The sequence below is a fragment of the Cyprinus carpio genome, chromosome B10, assembly GCF_018340385.1.
Source record: "Cyprinus carpio isolate SPL01 chromosome B10, ASM1834038v1, whole genome shotgun sequence".
NCBI classification, from domain to species: Eukaryota; Metazoa; Chordata; class Actinopteri; order Cypriniformes; family Cyprinidae; genus Cyprinus; species Cyprinus carpio.
This window is the reverse complement of record NC_056606.1, coordinates 14,122,217-14,134,316: the sequence shown is the minus strand read 5'-3', so window position 1 is coordinate 14,134,316 and position 12,100 is coordinate 14,122,217. Positions and strand designations below refer to the sequence as shown.

The 12,100-nt window shown below is 39.2% G+C and overlaps 1 protein-coding gene across 2 annotated transcripts in view; it reads left to right on the top strand.

Moving 5' to 3' along the window:
* Window positions 1-1,060: 1,060 nt before the first annotated feature.
* The window catches only part of alcama (activated leukocyte cell adhesion molecule a), a 68,395-nt gene continuing 57,355 nt past the window's right edge, over window positions 1,061-12,100 (top strand). For both annotated transcript variants that reach the window (XM_042732671.1, XM_042732670.1), the window contains exon 1: window positions 1,061-1,296. In XM_042732671.1, coding sequence (XP_042588605.1) covers window positions 1,239-1,296 — 58 coding nt within the window. In that variant the 5' untranslated portion in view covers window positions 1,061-1,238. The remainder of the gene's footprint in view (window positions 1,297-12,100) is intronic.

Below are 12,100 nucleotides of genomic sequence, written 5' to 3'. Positions count from 1 at the left end.
GTTTTTTACGCCATGTCAGCATCATGGCTATTTACATGGCAAAAAAGTTCAGTATCATCCATAAAATTTACATTATATAAAACATTTCAACTTAACATAAGATAGAAAATCTAAAATACATTCAGGTGGTACATTTTCAAATATTCCATGCAAGCATGTTTCTGAATAAAAGCGTTTTCTAGCAGCATCATAAAAATTACAATTCAACAAAATATGCTTAATAGTCAAAGGAACTTTACATGAAAGACATAAAGGAGGAACTTCGTCTATTAATAAAAATGGGTAAGTCTTGAGTGCCCCAGTCTACACCTAGTGAAGATAACTTGATCATGTCTTGATTTAACATTATAGAAGCTACTTCTTTTTATACTAGGATTTATTTCATACAGCTTATTATTTTTATTTCCATCCCATTCTTTCTGCCACTTATTGGTTATATATAAATTAATTACTGGTTTAAAATCAGAAGGTGGTATTTGACAGTCAGATATTTCCAGGTCAAGTGCATCCCTGGCACAATGTAATTGTGTAAAACTGTTCATTAGTAGTTATACATTAGTTGTTGATTAACTAACTGTTACTTAACACAATCATAAAATTGTATTACATACTGATTAATTAACATATCTTCCTTAGTAGTTAACAGTAGTGAGTTAAGTGTTAATGAAAAATGACCTGTTAGTTCTTCAATAATTCCTTATTAGTTATAGTAAGAAACAGTATTCTAAAGTGTTACCAAAAAAATAGCTGACTAACCCCAATAATAATAATAATTAAAAAAAAAAAAAAAATAGCTGACTGACCCCAAACTTTTGTACAGTAGGTAGTGCATATACAGTATTTAGAAAGGCTTGTGTGTGCATCTGGATCGAATTGCAGAATGGTTTTAAATGACTCCCTGAACCAGTTCACAAGAAGTGATTCGCTAGAATTAATCGGACTTTTTAAGCGCTACTGACAGCAGCATGTCAACAGCGACTGGGCTTCATCCGAAGAGGGCGTGTCGCTGGGGGCGGACCGGGGGCGGGGCTTGCGGCCCATCTCTCCAGTGTGGAGTCACACTCTCTTTACTGCTCGTCCAGACTTCACTTGCGAACTACGCACAGAGCAACCGCCTGATCTTTTCAACACACTCAACCAGAGAGTTCCTTCGATACTATCAAACAACTTCCGACGTAGATATCTCTCTTGAAAATCTCTTCGGACTGTATAAAGGAGAGCCGGGGTTTTCTATAAGGATGCAATCGGTTGTCTGTCTTTTCGGTGCCTTCATAGCAGCCGCTGTGTTTCATCCAGGTATGTCATTTAATTTACAATGAAAATATTGTAATCTCACTCTCCCATTCTTTCATGTAACATCGCTGGCGTAATCCGAGAATTTTGTTGAACAGGTTCGTTCCTATAGTGACCAATCGACTGTTTTACTTAAATCAATGAACATCAACAAGTTTTTATTATAGCCGTTGCCGTAGTTCGTTGGCAATCATTGCCAGGTCATGTGTTGCACTTTTCATTTCTCCCACGTTAAGAACAAGAGGTCAACTCTCCACCTGACGAAGATTAAACCATCTGTGTCTGCCTCGGACATTCACATTCATTCATTTTATCACCAGCAGTAGGCGACTGCGATAAAGCTTTCAAACTTAAAGGATTCTCAGTACAGAAAAGTGAATAGAAGTGTTTCAACTTATAGTGTGGACGGGTGACTTGACTTGCGAGGTAATGTTGTTGATACTACGTTTTTCTGTTTCGGTTCAACCGCATCACACGCAGAAACCAATAGCAGTGACATCACACCTGCGCGTGTTTCTTAAATTCCCCATCTTAGATCTATTGTATGCGTCAGTCCCACAAAGAAACTAAACGCAGAAAAGTAAAGCTAGGCTACATAATAATAATAATAATAATAATAATAAAGTCCTGTCATCCTTTACTCACTCGCATGTTGTTGTTAAGAACCTGCGTGGCTTTTTTCTTACGAAGAACACATACTGAACGTTTATATATGTCCTCATCTTCTGAAGTCATACAATAGGTTTGTATGAGAAACAAACGGAAAACATCCAGTGTGCCCTGAACTGAGTCAGTGAGAAATGATTAGTTTGACCGATGAAGGAATCATTCAGATATGATTCTGTGAACGGAAGCATCAAATTCAAAATGCTATTGTATGACGCCTATGACTAGAAATATAATCTTTTGAACTACATTTATGATACTTTTATTGTGATTTGCGTTCTCTTTTAAGCCTGATCGCTTAAGTCCCCATTCATTCTAATAGCATGGTTAAAAACGGGACAGGATATTCTTCATTTCTCCCTCATATCACACGGGTTTGGGGTGATATGATAGTAGCTACAGATTGTAATTTTGGCATGAACTAGGCTATCCCTTTAATAAGCGTTTGCATTATTTTGTGTTCAGGCGTGGCTGTTGCCCAGCGTGCGCAATTTATGTCAAGTTAATCAGTGATTAAAGTCTACGGGATTTTGAGACGCGCGCGAACACCGCTGCCCAGCTTGAATCTTTTTGAGCGCGCGAGTGCGCTGTGTGTGCGCGCGCACTCGGGGAAAGAGAGACTGCGAGCGTGTGCTTGCTCACGAGAGGTTGCGGAGGTGGAGGGCGGTGTTACAAATTCAGCCATTTGACTGGTGTATGGTTTTATCAGTGTCACATGCTTGTTTGCTCATCAAAATTTTTTTGAGAAACTTACATAATCTATATAAGGCGGTAAAGTGTAATAGCCTACTGCTCATCATTCTTTTTCAAATGTGTTTTTTTTTCTTGAATAATAGCCCACTAAAGATATGTGCACTCACTATCTATCTATCTATCTATCTATCTATCTATCTATCTATCTATCTATCTATCTATCTATCTATCTATCTATCTATCTATCTATCTATCTATCTATAGGCCTACTACATATAGCCTATGGGTAGAATTGCAGTCAACATTTCCTGTGGCGTGACACACTTTACTACACCTCAGATTGTTTTTAAAATAATTTTCCATGTATAAATGCTCACATTAATTGCAAGACCACATGTTAATTGAGATGATTATTATTTTTTGCTTTACAAAATCATTTGTCACACTGCAGGACCATTTAAAATTAAACTAATTGGTATTTAAAATGGCAAAATGGTATTTAAAAATTGTAGGGGGAAAAGTGCCTAAAACCAGACCTGAGATATACAGTTTCCCTTATAAAGCCCTTATGCAAATAAAATTTAAGCTAGAATGTTGTTGATAATAAAATAAATTGACATGTTATTTGTCATCCACCCATATACTGTCTAAAAATGCTTTTTTAATATTTTAAGTATGAAACTGTGTGCCATGTACAATGCATAATGGGAATCTTTAAAAAAAAAAATCAAATTAATTGTGTTCAGTATAAAATTAGGGAAGCTCTGTCACACAGCAGGAAAATGCTCATCATGTGACATTTTCCAAAGTAACGCTTATTTGTAAGCCTGTTTGCATAACTTCATTTAATTTTATTGTATGACAAAGAATATGTTGTTGATTATAAATGCATTGGAAATTCATTGGAAAACACAGTTTGAGTTCAGGCTATTGTTGTGGGATTCTGTCTGATTTGACAGGGTGATGGGTGTGGCTTGTTTGGGGAACCCATACCATCCTTCAATATTTCCTAGTGTAGTTTCTAAGTGACAGAACATGACATGTCATGATTTATCCTGAGATGTAAGGCATGTTAGTATAGGTCTGTTTCCCCCACACAGACGTTGCTGAAAGCTATGTGGGCAGTTTCAAAGAGTTCTCCCCCACCCCAGACGCACACACACACACACACACACACACACACACACACACACACACACACACACACATAACCCATAGCCTTTACTCAAAGGGTATTTGCTGTTATGACCCTCTGGCTCTTTTTGGTTGTGTGTTGGAAAGGTCAGCTTCTCTGTAGTGCTGTCAGCAGGAGACTGATCACCTGTATGCAAACAGGTAAAGTATCTCTGCCATCATAGTGAGCTTAGTGGTTGGAACGTGCTCTAGATGTATTTTATAGCAAAAACATGCTCTGTGCAGCTTCCTGAATACATTATTTAATTTGTCGATCATTAAATAACCTGGCTGATGAAACATTTCCTTATTCTGATTATGAAGATTTTTTCCTCTCATTCTGAAAGCTGCATGATTAAAGGACTGATGAATGTGGACTGGATTTAGTAGCACGCTTGAAAAGGTTTCAGAAATCACAGTACTATTTTAAATAAAAAAAAAATTATTGGAGATTCCTTAATGTGCATTTGTATTCCCGTTTGCATATCAGTGACGTCACTCTGAATGACATATAACTGGTGAGGAGGAACTGAAACACTCAGTGAACCAGAAAGAACAGGCCTTTGTTTAGCACGAGAGATGAAAAAAACCTAATTACATTAAGACCGACACTAAACCGCATCTCCACCAGGAAATCCCACATCTGATCACTTAAGCATTCGAGCGAAATATTCATGCCACCATGGCCTGATGGGGAAATATTTTGTCATTGTTTATTGGCAGGCAAGGGCTTGAGCTGATTAATGTCAGTTCCACTTAGATATCAAACAGGAAAAAACATGTAGTGAAAAGAAAAGTCTAATTCATATTTGCATATTCATTTAGTTTAAGCCTAACTATGGAACTGCTTTCAGTAAGAGCCAATGGGAGCATATGGTAAAAGCTAATTTTACAGCTTTGGGGCTTTGTTTGTCTCAAATGGTGGAAAGAGAGAGAGAGAGAGAGAGAGAGAGAGAGAGAGAGAGAGAGAGAGAGAGAGAGAGAGAGAAAAAAAAAAACCTGAGAGCATAGGCTAAGTGAACAATGTTTCATGTGCTAAAATGATTGTGGGTATTATTTTGAAATTACTGGATCCAGGCTTGGATGAGACAGGCAGTTAAGGTTTCAGAATGTGCTTTTGACCAACCGTTTAAAAGGTTTGAAGTGCTGAGGCCATTATGTCATCATTTATTCATATTCAAATTCCCTCCCGACCACTCACAAACATGCACACCTATGTTCAATCACAGGCTTTTACAGTAAATTACTTAAGCCATGTGTTGGACCAAGCATCTGCTCTCCCATGAACACATGCACACACATATACATTATCCCTTTATCTTTCTTGTACATCATACACTCCCCATTTGCTAATGGATTAATCGCAGCATTGCTAAGAAGGAAGACCAGTTGTCTGCACTGCCCAAAATGGCCCCCTGAGACTTCAGCCAGTCTTATCTACTCATCTGATTCCACAGCCCTCCTTTTGCCACGTAATCAAAGGGAATGCTTATTAGGTTGTGTACGCTGATGGGCTGTTGTGTTGGTTACCAGTACTTAAACGTCTTTTCCCAAGATTGCTAGTTGATAAAAGGCAATTGGTGGTCTTAAGTGCTGCATTGAGGGAATATTGTTCTCTCGCATTAATATTGTTATGCATATAAGCAGTGTAGCGATGCACAGCAGGGAGACACAATTTCAAGGCTTCAGAGATAAGCTTTAAATGAGAGTGCTAACGTTTGTGTGCTGTACACAATAACGTCATTTTCACAGCGGAATTCTCATCTGTGCTACCAAATATGGAAGTGGCAATGATGTTTATTCAAGTTCTCCTAGTGGCAGACTTGCTTTTCACTTAGAAAACACTCAAGGCTGAGTGTTTTCCGATCAATAGCTGTGATACACAGAACTGACTGTAGGCGTCAAACTCACCAGTTTTCGCTCATAATCAGAACGCAGAAAGCTGATAAAATGTAGCGACTGGACTAAGATAAGTTTATTTGCATTTATTTATTAATATCAGTGATTCTTGGAGCTTGGCAGCATGACAGGATGTAAGGCGAAATGGCAATGAGTGGCAAACAAATCTTCCTGTCTTTTGAGTTTTTATCCCATCTTGAGTTTAATGGGATGGTTTAAAGAGCCATAACCGACTCTTTTGGGCCACTCTTGCTTATTTATGGGCTGGTGATATAAATATATTGACGTGGCAGTCAATGAAAGGGTCTGGGGATGGCTATCGATTAGATAAGCATCCAATTATTTCTAGACAACGTGTTTTTTAACATGCACTTTTTGGCGGTAACTCAAGAGTGTGGTTAGTCGGTCCAAGGGCCACCTCGTGTCGCTCAATATAGTTTTAGTGGCAATTATGTGGCTGTTGGAATGTTATTTTGTTATTATATGTTATAAGTTTGCTTATCGCACAAGAGTCATAAGTCACCCTTTCTTCGGGGTTGTTGTATCGATCAGTTTAGAGATGTGTGTTGAACCAATTTGAGTGCGTTTACTGCTTGCGTTTATTAAATGTACATGGTGCGTTTTGATCCGAGATTTTTTAAGCCATACATTTTGAGGTCGATAATACCCCCCAGAAAAGGATTTACATACATCAAGCTGCTTGTTCAGGTGTAGTGGTTAATGGTGGTCTGGAGGATATTATTTCATCAATGTCAAATGTTTGTCCTGGCATTTAGATCCATCTACAAAAGGTTGCAAGTTGTAGCGGCCCTTAGCCCGTCTCCCTCCCGCCAAATCACATTCTGTCAAATATCCATCTGAGGCTTTGAGCGCTTCAATTCAGTCTGACATTCAAAGCCACACAACCTTTCTGGCAGCCATGGAGACGCACGATAACCGGATTCCTATTCTGGGACCGTCGCTTTGATGCCGTCTGTGATGTGCAGATTGCATTTCTCCATGTGTGAGGAGACGTTCCTGCCTGCCACTCTGGCCTCTTTAAGTGAAGCTTTGAACCCAAAAGGGCATGACAGAGGAAGGCAAAGTTTTTTTCCCCCTCTCTTAAATCTGTTCCGGATAGAGTGAGAGAGGCGGATGGAAAGAAGGTTAGAGTGCCCATGAGCTCCATGGGTTAGGGACGGGATCTCCCAGAGCTGTCAGGGTGAATGAGGAATCACTGACGTTGGGTAAATCTATTAAAGGCAATGTGGGGTGAACCGTGAGTTTGATGGGTGGTGGCCCTATTCAGAGACGCTCGGAACAATGCATGCGAGCAGAAGAGACAGTCCGAATTCTCAACATTTAGAGCTTAAATTGCTCAATGTGTCTATTTGTTTGAAAGCATTTCTCTTTCAGATTTGAGCATAAGGTTGTGCCATTTAGACTTGAATTAAGAATGCCTTGTAAATTCCAGTTGCAGTTTGAATTTAAATCAAAGAAAGTGGAATTAAAATGAATTGAAATTCAACACAGGTAAAGGCCTCTTTTTGTCATTCCAATTCAGTGTCATTTGCAGTGTGGCATGGTGACACAGTAACTCAAATAATAAAAGTGACCCTTCACCCAAAAATTCTGTCATGATTTAAGGCTGTAATACACTACACGACTTTTAAAATCTGAACAGATTTTTAAAACACCAGACATCATTCACTTACTGACTTCAGTAAAATTGGGCCTCATACACTAAACAACTGAGGATCATACTACAGACTTTAAAGTTGTTCTGATCACAACAAATTCACACAGAAACGTGTGCATTGCTGCTAGGAGACACGTGACAAATGAAAACAACGTGTTCTAAAATCAGCTAAGAATATCAAACATGTTTGACATCCTTCGACTGGAAGTCTCATAGTCTGTAGCAGTCTGTGACCATCATACACTATGCGATCTTCTGTGGAATCTGTCAATCCTAATCTGCAGACTGGCTTTGAGCTTCATCAACGTGTTCAGACTGTAAATCGGGGGAAAATCAGGGGAAAAATTTTGTAGGGTATTCCAGCCTTAACTCATCCCCAGTCATTTCAAACTTGTATGACTCTTCTGTGGAACATAAAAAAAACCCCACTGAGACAATTTTCAGAATTTCTTCTTTTGAGTTTCACAGAAGAAAGTAAGTCATACAGGTTTGAAACAATATGTTGGTGAGTAAATGTTGATAGAATTGTTAACTATATTTTAAAAAATCAACCCTGGCAGAATCAGGAAAAAACTCTCCCAGACAGAAATTATGCAAGGTAGTTTCAACAGCGGCAGAGGCTGCCAGCGAAAGAGGAAGTGGGAGCCTTTTTGAAGTCAGTAGGTCCATTTTAGATGTACGTCATCCATCTTTACCATGTGGTTTCTCTTGGTACATAGCTCTAATGAAAAAGGGTCAAATGTTATTCCCACTTACAATTTAGTGGCCTCTTCCCTCATGTTCACATCCCTTTTTAGCACCTCCCACTAAATCATGCTCAGAGGTTGCTGAATTGTTGTCTTTGTGAGCCTGAGTAATAAATTAAACTGGTTATGTGATTTAAAAGGGTTACTGGTGGGAGCGAAAGGGAGGATGAGGCTGCGGCTAGAGGAGTGCACGATAAAAAATAACATTGTGGAGATAAAAAACCCTGAAGCCAAATCTCAGAGGAGGAAGTTCAACTGCAAGTTCATGTCCACTAAAATCACACGTAGGAGTATAATTAAGGATTGCCAAACAAAAGGGTTCCCAAAGATGCATGGCATATAAAATCAATTGTGACTTAATTTATTATTCCCTTTTCAAATTTCCAAAACGGCTTTGCCGCACGACTTTACATGCCATAGTCGGATAGCACTGGATTTTTGACAGGTTAAACATTCAGTAAACCTCATGGTGAAAATGATTAGGGCAGGCAGCCGACCTGCTCCGCTCCCGAGAGGCAGGGGAAGAAGCATCCTCTCATGCGATAAATTAGTTCCAGCTCTCGCAGGCTGGAGGAGCTCCCTCAGAGCTCCATGTTGTTTTAGCGTGCACCGTTCTAATGCGATTTTAAAAGGTTGAAAGTTGGAGTAGAGGTAAATGGTTGATTATGTACACACAACCAGTGCACATCTGCTTCGGTTCACATCGGGGAGAAAAGAAGCCTCCTTTTTTCCCCCTTCCTGAACCTGTCTCAGCACATAGAGAACGGTGGCCTAAGGGGCTTTTGTGACGCCTCCCAAAATTCCTGTCTTCGTGAGCGGGTCTTTATCTCACTTCACATGCAAATTTAATGGTTGAGGGAGTTTTTTTTTTTACACTGTCTGCACCGACATCACACATTTCCCCTGTTTTTGCTGCTGTTTTTGTGATGGGAGTACCACAGAGAGCAGGATGAAGCAACAGTCTTCCCTAGCCGATCTGACTTTGTGTTTCTTCTCTCAGTGTCATTTAAGGGAAACTTTAGGACAGATCCGTCTCTCTATTTATTCAATAAATCCCACCTCTGGGTGTTTGCCCTTTTCGCTCCCTCCCTCCTTCTCCTCAAAATCCCTTGTTTCTTTATTCATCCTGTGTGACAGCACTTTCTGCATTCAGCACAAATTGATTTATTTACCATCCAGAGGGGTCAAGTACAATGGGCCTTATGTTAAAAGTCCCGTAGATGTGCGTGAAGGAAAACTAAGAGTGTGCTATGCTGAATATAAAGTCTGAGGAAGCTGTGCTTGTTAGAAGGCCATTAGAAAAGAAGATTGCAGAGTGGTATATCTGAAAGAGCCCTGTAGGCCTTGCTATACTAGTAGTCTGCCATTTTGTCACCCCATGGCCTCTAGTTTACTATGCTGTTCTAAAAATCCTATTGACCTGTCCTTTAATTTTCCTCACAGCAAATGAGGCAATTGCACATTAACCTCCACAGAATTGGGTGTGTAACAGCTAAAAGCCATGGTTTTGCCTTAGAAATGGCAGCTTTTTAATAGCAGGGCTAACTATTCTGTTTAAATTTTTCATATTAGCCATTATGTGAACTAAAAGCCACTGTGCAAGAGAAAGAAACAGGAAAGGGAAGAGATTGCAGTCAGATGTCCCCCCCCCCCCCCTTTTACAACGCTAACCAAGCACTGTATATTTTGGCTGGTCCTAATTCCAGATTTTTAACACATCCGACAGCTGGTCTTAAAACTACAGTGATATATCTAGGGTTTATTCAAAAATGTATAAACATAAATAATTCTGCTGCTTATAACAAGTCACCAGCACATTCAGTGCACTTTAAGGAGTCCGTTCCATCTTCTGAAGTGCCGTTCCAGTGACATGAGGCCATAATATCATTGAAAGGAACTTAGTTGCTGTCAGCTAGCATCCACACTGAAAGCTTAGGGTGATAGCACACTAAATTTAACCACAAGCTGACCAACTTTCACTTCTTTTTTACATCCTTATTTGGAAATACCTGTAAGCGCATTCTAAGCGGTCAGAGATAACACCATTCTTGGGAGGTTTCTGAGCGTTTATCGTAGATCTCATACTAAAGGTATTTAAGCTAAAAGCCTGTGCCTTTGGTGTTCCCAGCGTCTTAGGTGGACTATTTGCAGGTGAAGTGTTTTAATTCCTTTTCTTGCTCCCTGTCTCACTCTATCCCCCTCTGGTTGGGGCTGCACACACATTTTCGGGAAAGATTTCTTCAAGTGTGTTCCTTGGAGATAAGAGGCGATGTATTTTTCTCTGGGCAGTGTGCTAATCTTCTGCTGTTCTATATATAGGAGACACAAGCTGAAGTATTTGTTTGATTCAGGCCCATGCAGTGGTCTCATGACCACATTTCGGCTGTCATTTAATGAAATTGACCTACGAAACACAATGTTCCTCACACGGACACAAAACCAAGGAATACAAGGGCTGAATTTTTCCCTTTTTATTTCTGTGTCTGATGCGCAGTAAGTTCACAAGAAGTTTGTCTTAAAATGAAGCAAAAGCTCAGAAAGCAAAACAGCATTATTGTGTTGATGTCAGATTTTAGTCATTATAGCATCCCCATTCATCACTGTGAAATGACTCACTGGCCGAGGTCACCACAAGAACACTGTTAGTCTTAAGCCCTTCACTAACAACCATATTGAGCTGTGACGTTAAAGGTAGTAGACAAGAAAAATTTAAGTACATTGATGCCATTAAATGTATGTATAATATATATAAAATAATGAAAAGATTATTTTAGAACCCTCCAAACAAAATCTGACACTGGTAATATTTGCCATTAATACATCCTTGGAAAAAAAACTATTTTATCAGAACACACAGCTACTTTGCAACAGATGTCAATAAAGAAAGAAGCTTTTTGGTCAGTTATAGTTATGGCATCTATCAGCTAGCATTAACTACGCCATGCTAACTTGCCAAACCATCACCCACTCCTGGTCATCAGCCTTTTTCACTTGGTTCAAAGTCTATTTATTCAGTTCAGGAAGCAGAACTAGACCTTTCGATATAATTTCTCTGTATCATCTTTCTTGCACACTGCTAACTCAGGCATGCGGAAGGGTAACGTATGATATCTCTGTAAAGCTTTGGAGTATGTTTGATCCTTTTCAAACACTCACCCTAGTGTCTCAGATGGGCCGAGGCAGCCAGTGGCTCAGTGCTATGGCTGATCCATTTTATCCGCAGCATCAGACGCTGCACCATCCAGGGTGGCAGTGCAGATACTTCCCCTGTCATCTGCTGAACACCTCAACACTGTTTTCCAGCTAAGAGCTAAAGATGCAGTCTCTATCTCTCTATTTATATATTTATATGAGAATCGTATTCCTAAGTTGTTGTTGTTTTCCTTGGCATTGAAATTGATAATTAAACCAACATTACTATTTTGTGATATTGCTTTTACATATGAAATGTATATACACACATTAAACAAGCTTACTGTACATTGAGTGAATTATATTTACACCAATTGCTTTGTCTATTTTTGGAGCCAAAACAAAATTCACTGTTGTCTGTGGGTCTCCAAGCAGCACATAGCAGTGGCTTCACTGAATGAATTTATGTTTTTGAACAAAACAGTGAACTATTTGATTACAGTCACTTACATGCTTTTTGAAATTGGTGTTTTTGAACAAAACAAATGACTGAATGACTCAATCAGTGATTCATTTCAAATCACTTAAACAGACTGTCGCAATGTAACCTGCAAAAAAGGTCACAACAAATTCTCACAACTAATGCAGAACTACCAGAATATGAAGTTTTGCATTATTACACAAATTGCATTAACAGCCATTTTCGTCACATAATTTGCATTAACAGTTATTTTTTCATTGTTTTAAATGAATAATTAAATTCAAATCATTCCTAAAGACTGTCGCTAGTTGTGATATATTGGCATATGGATGTAACTTG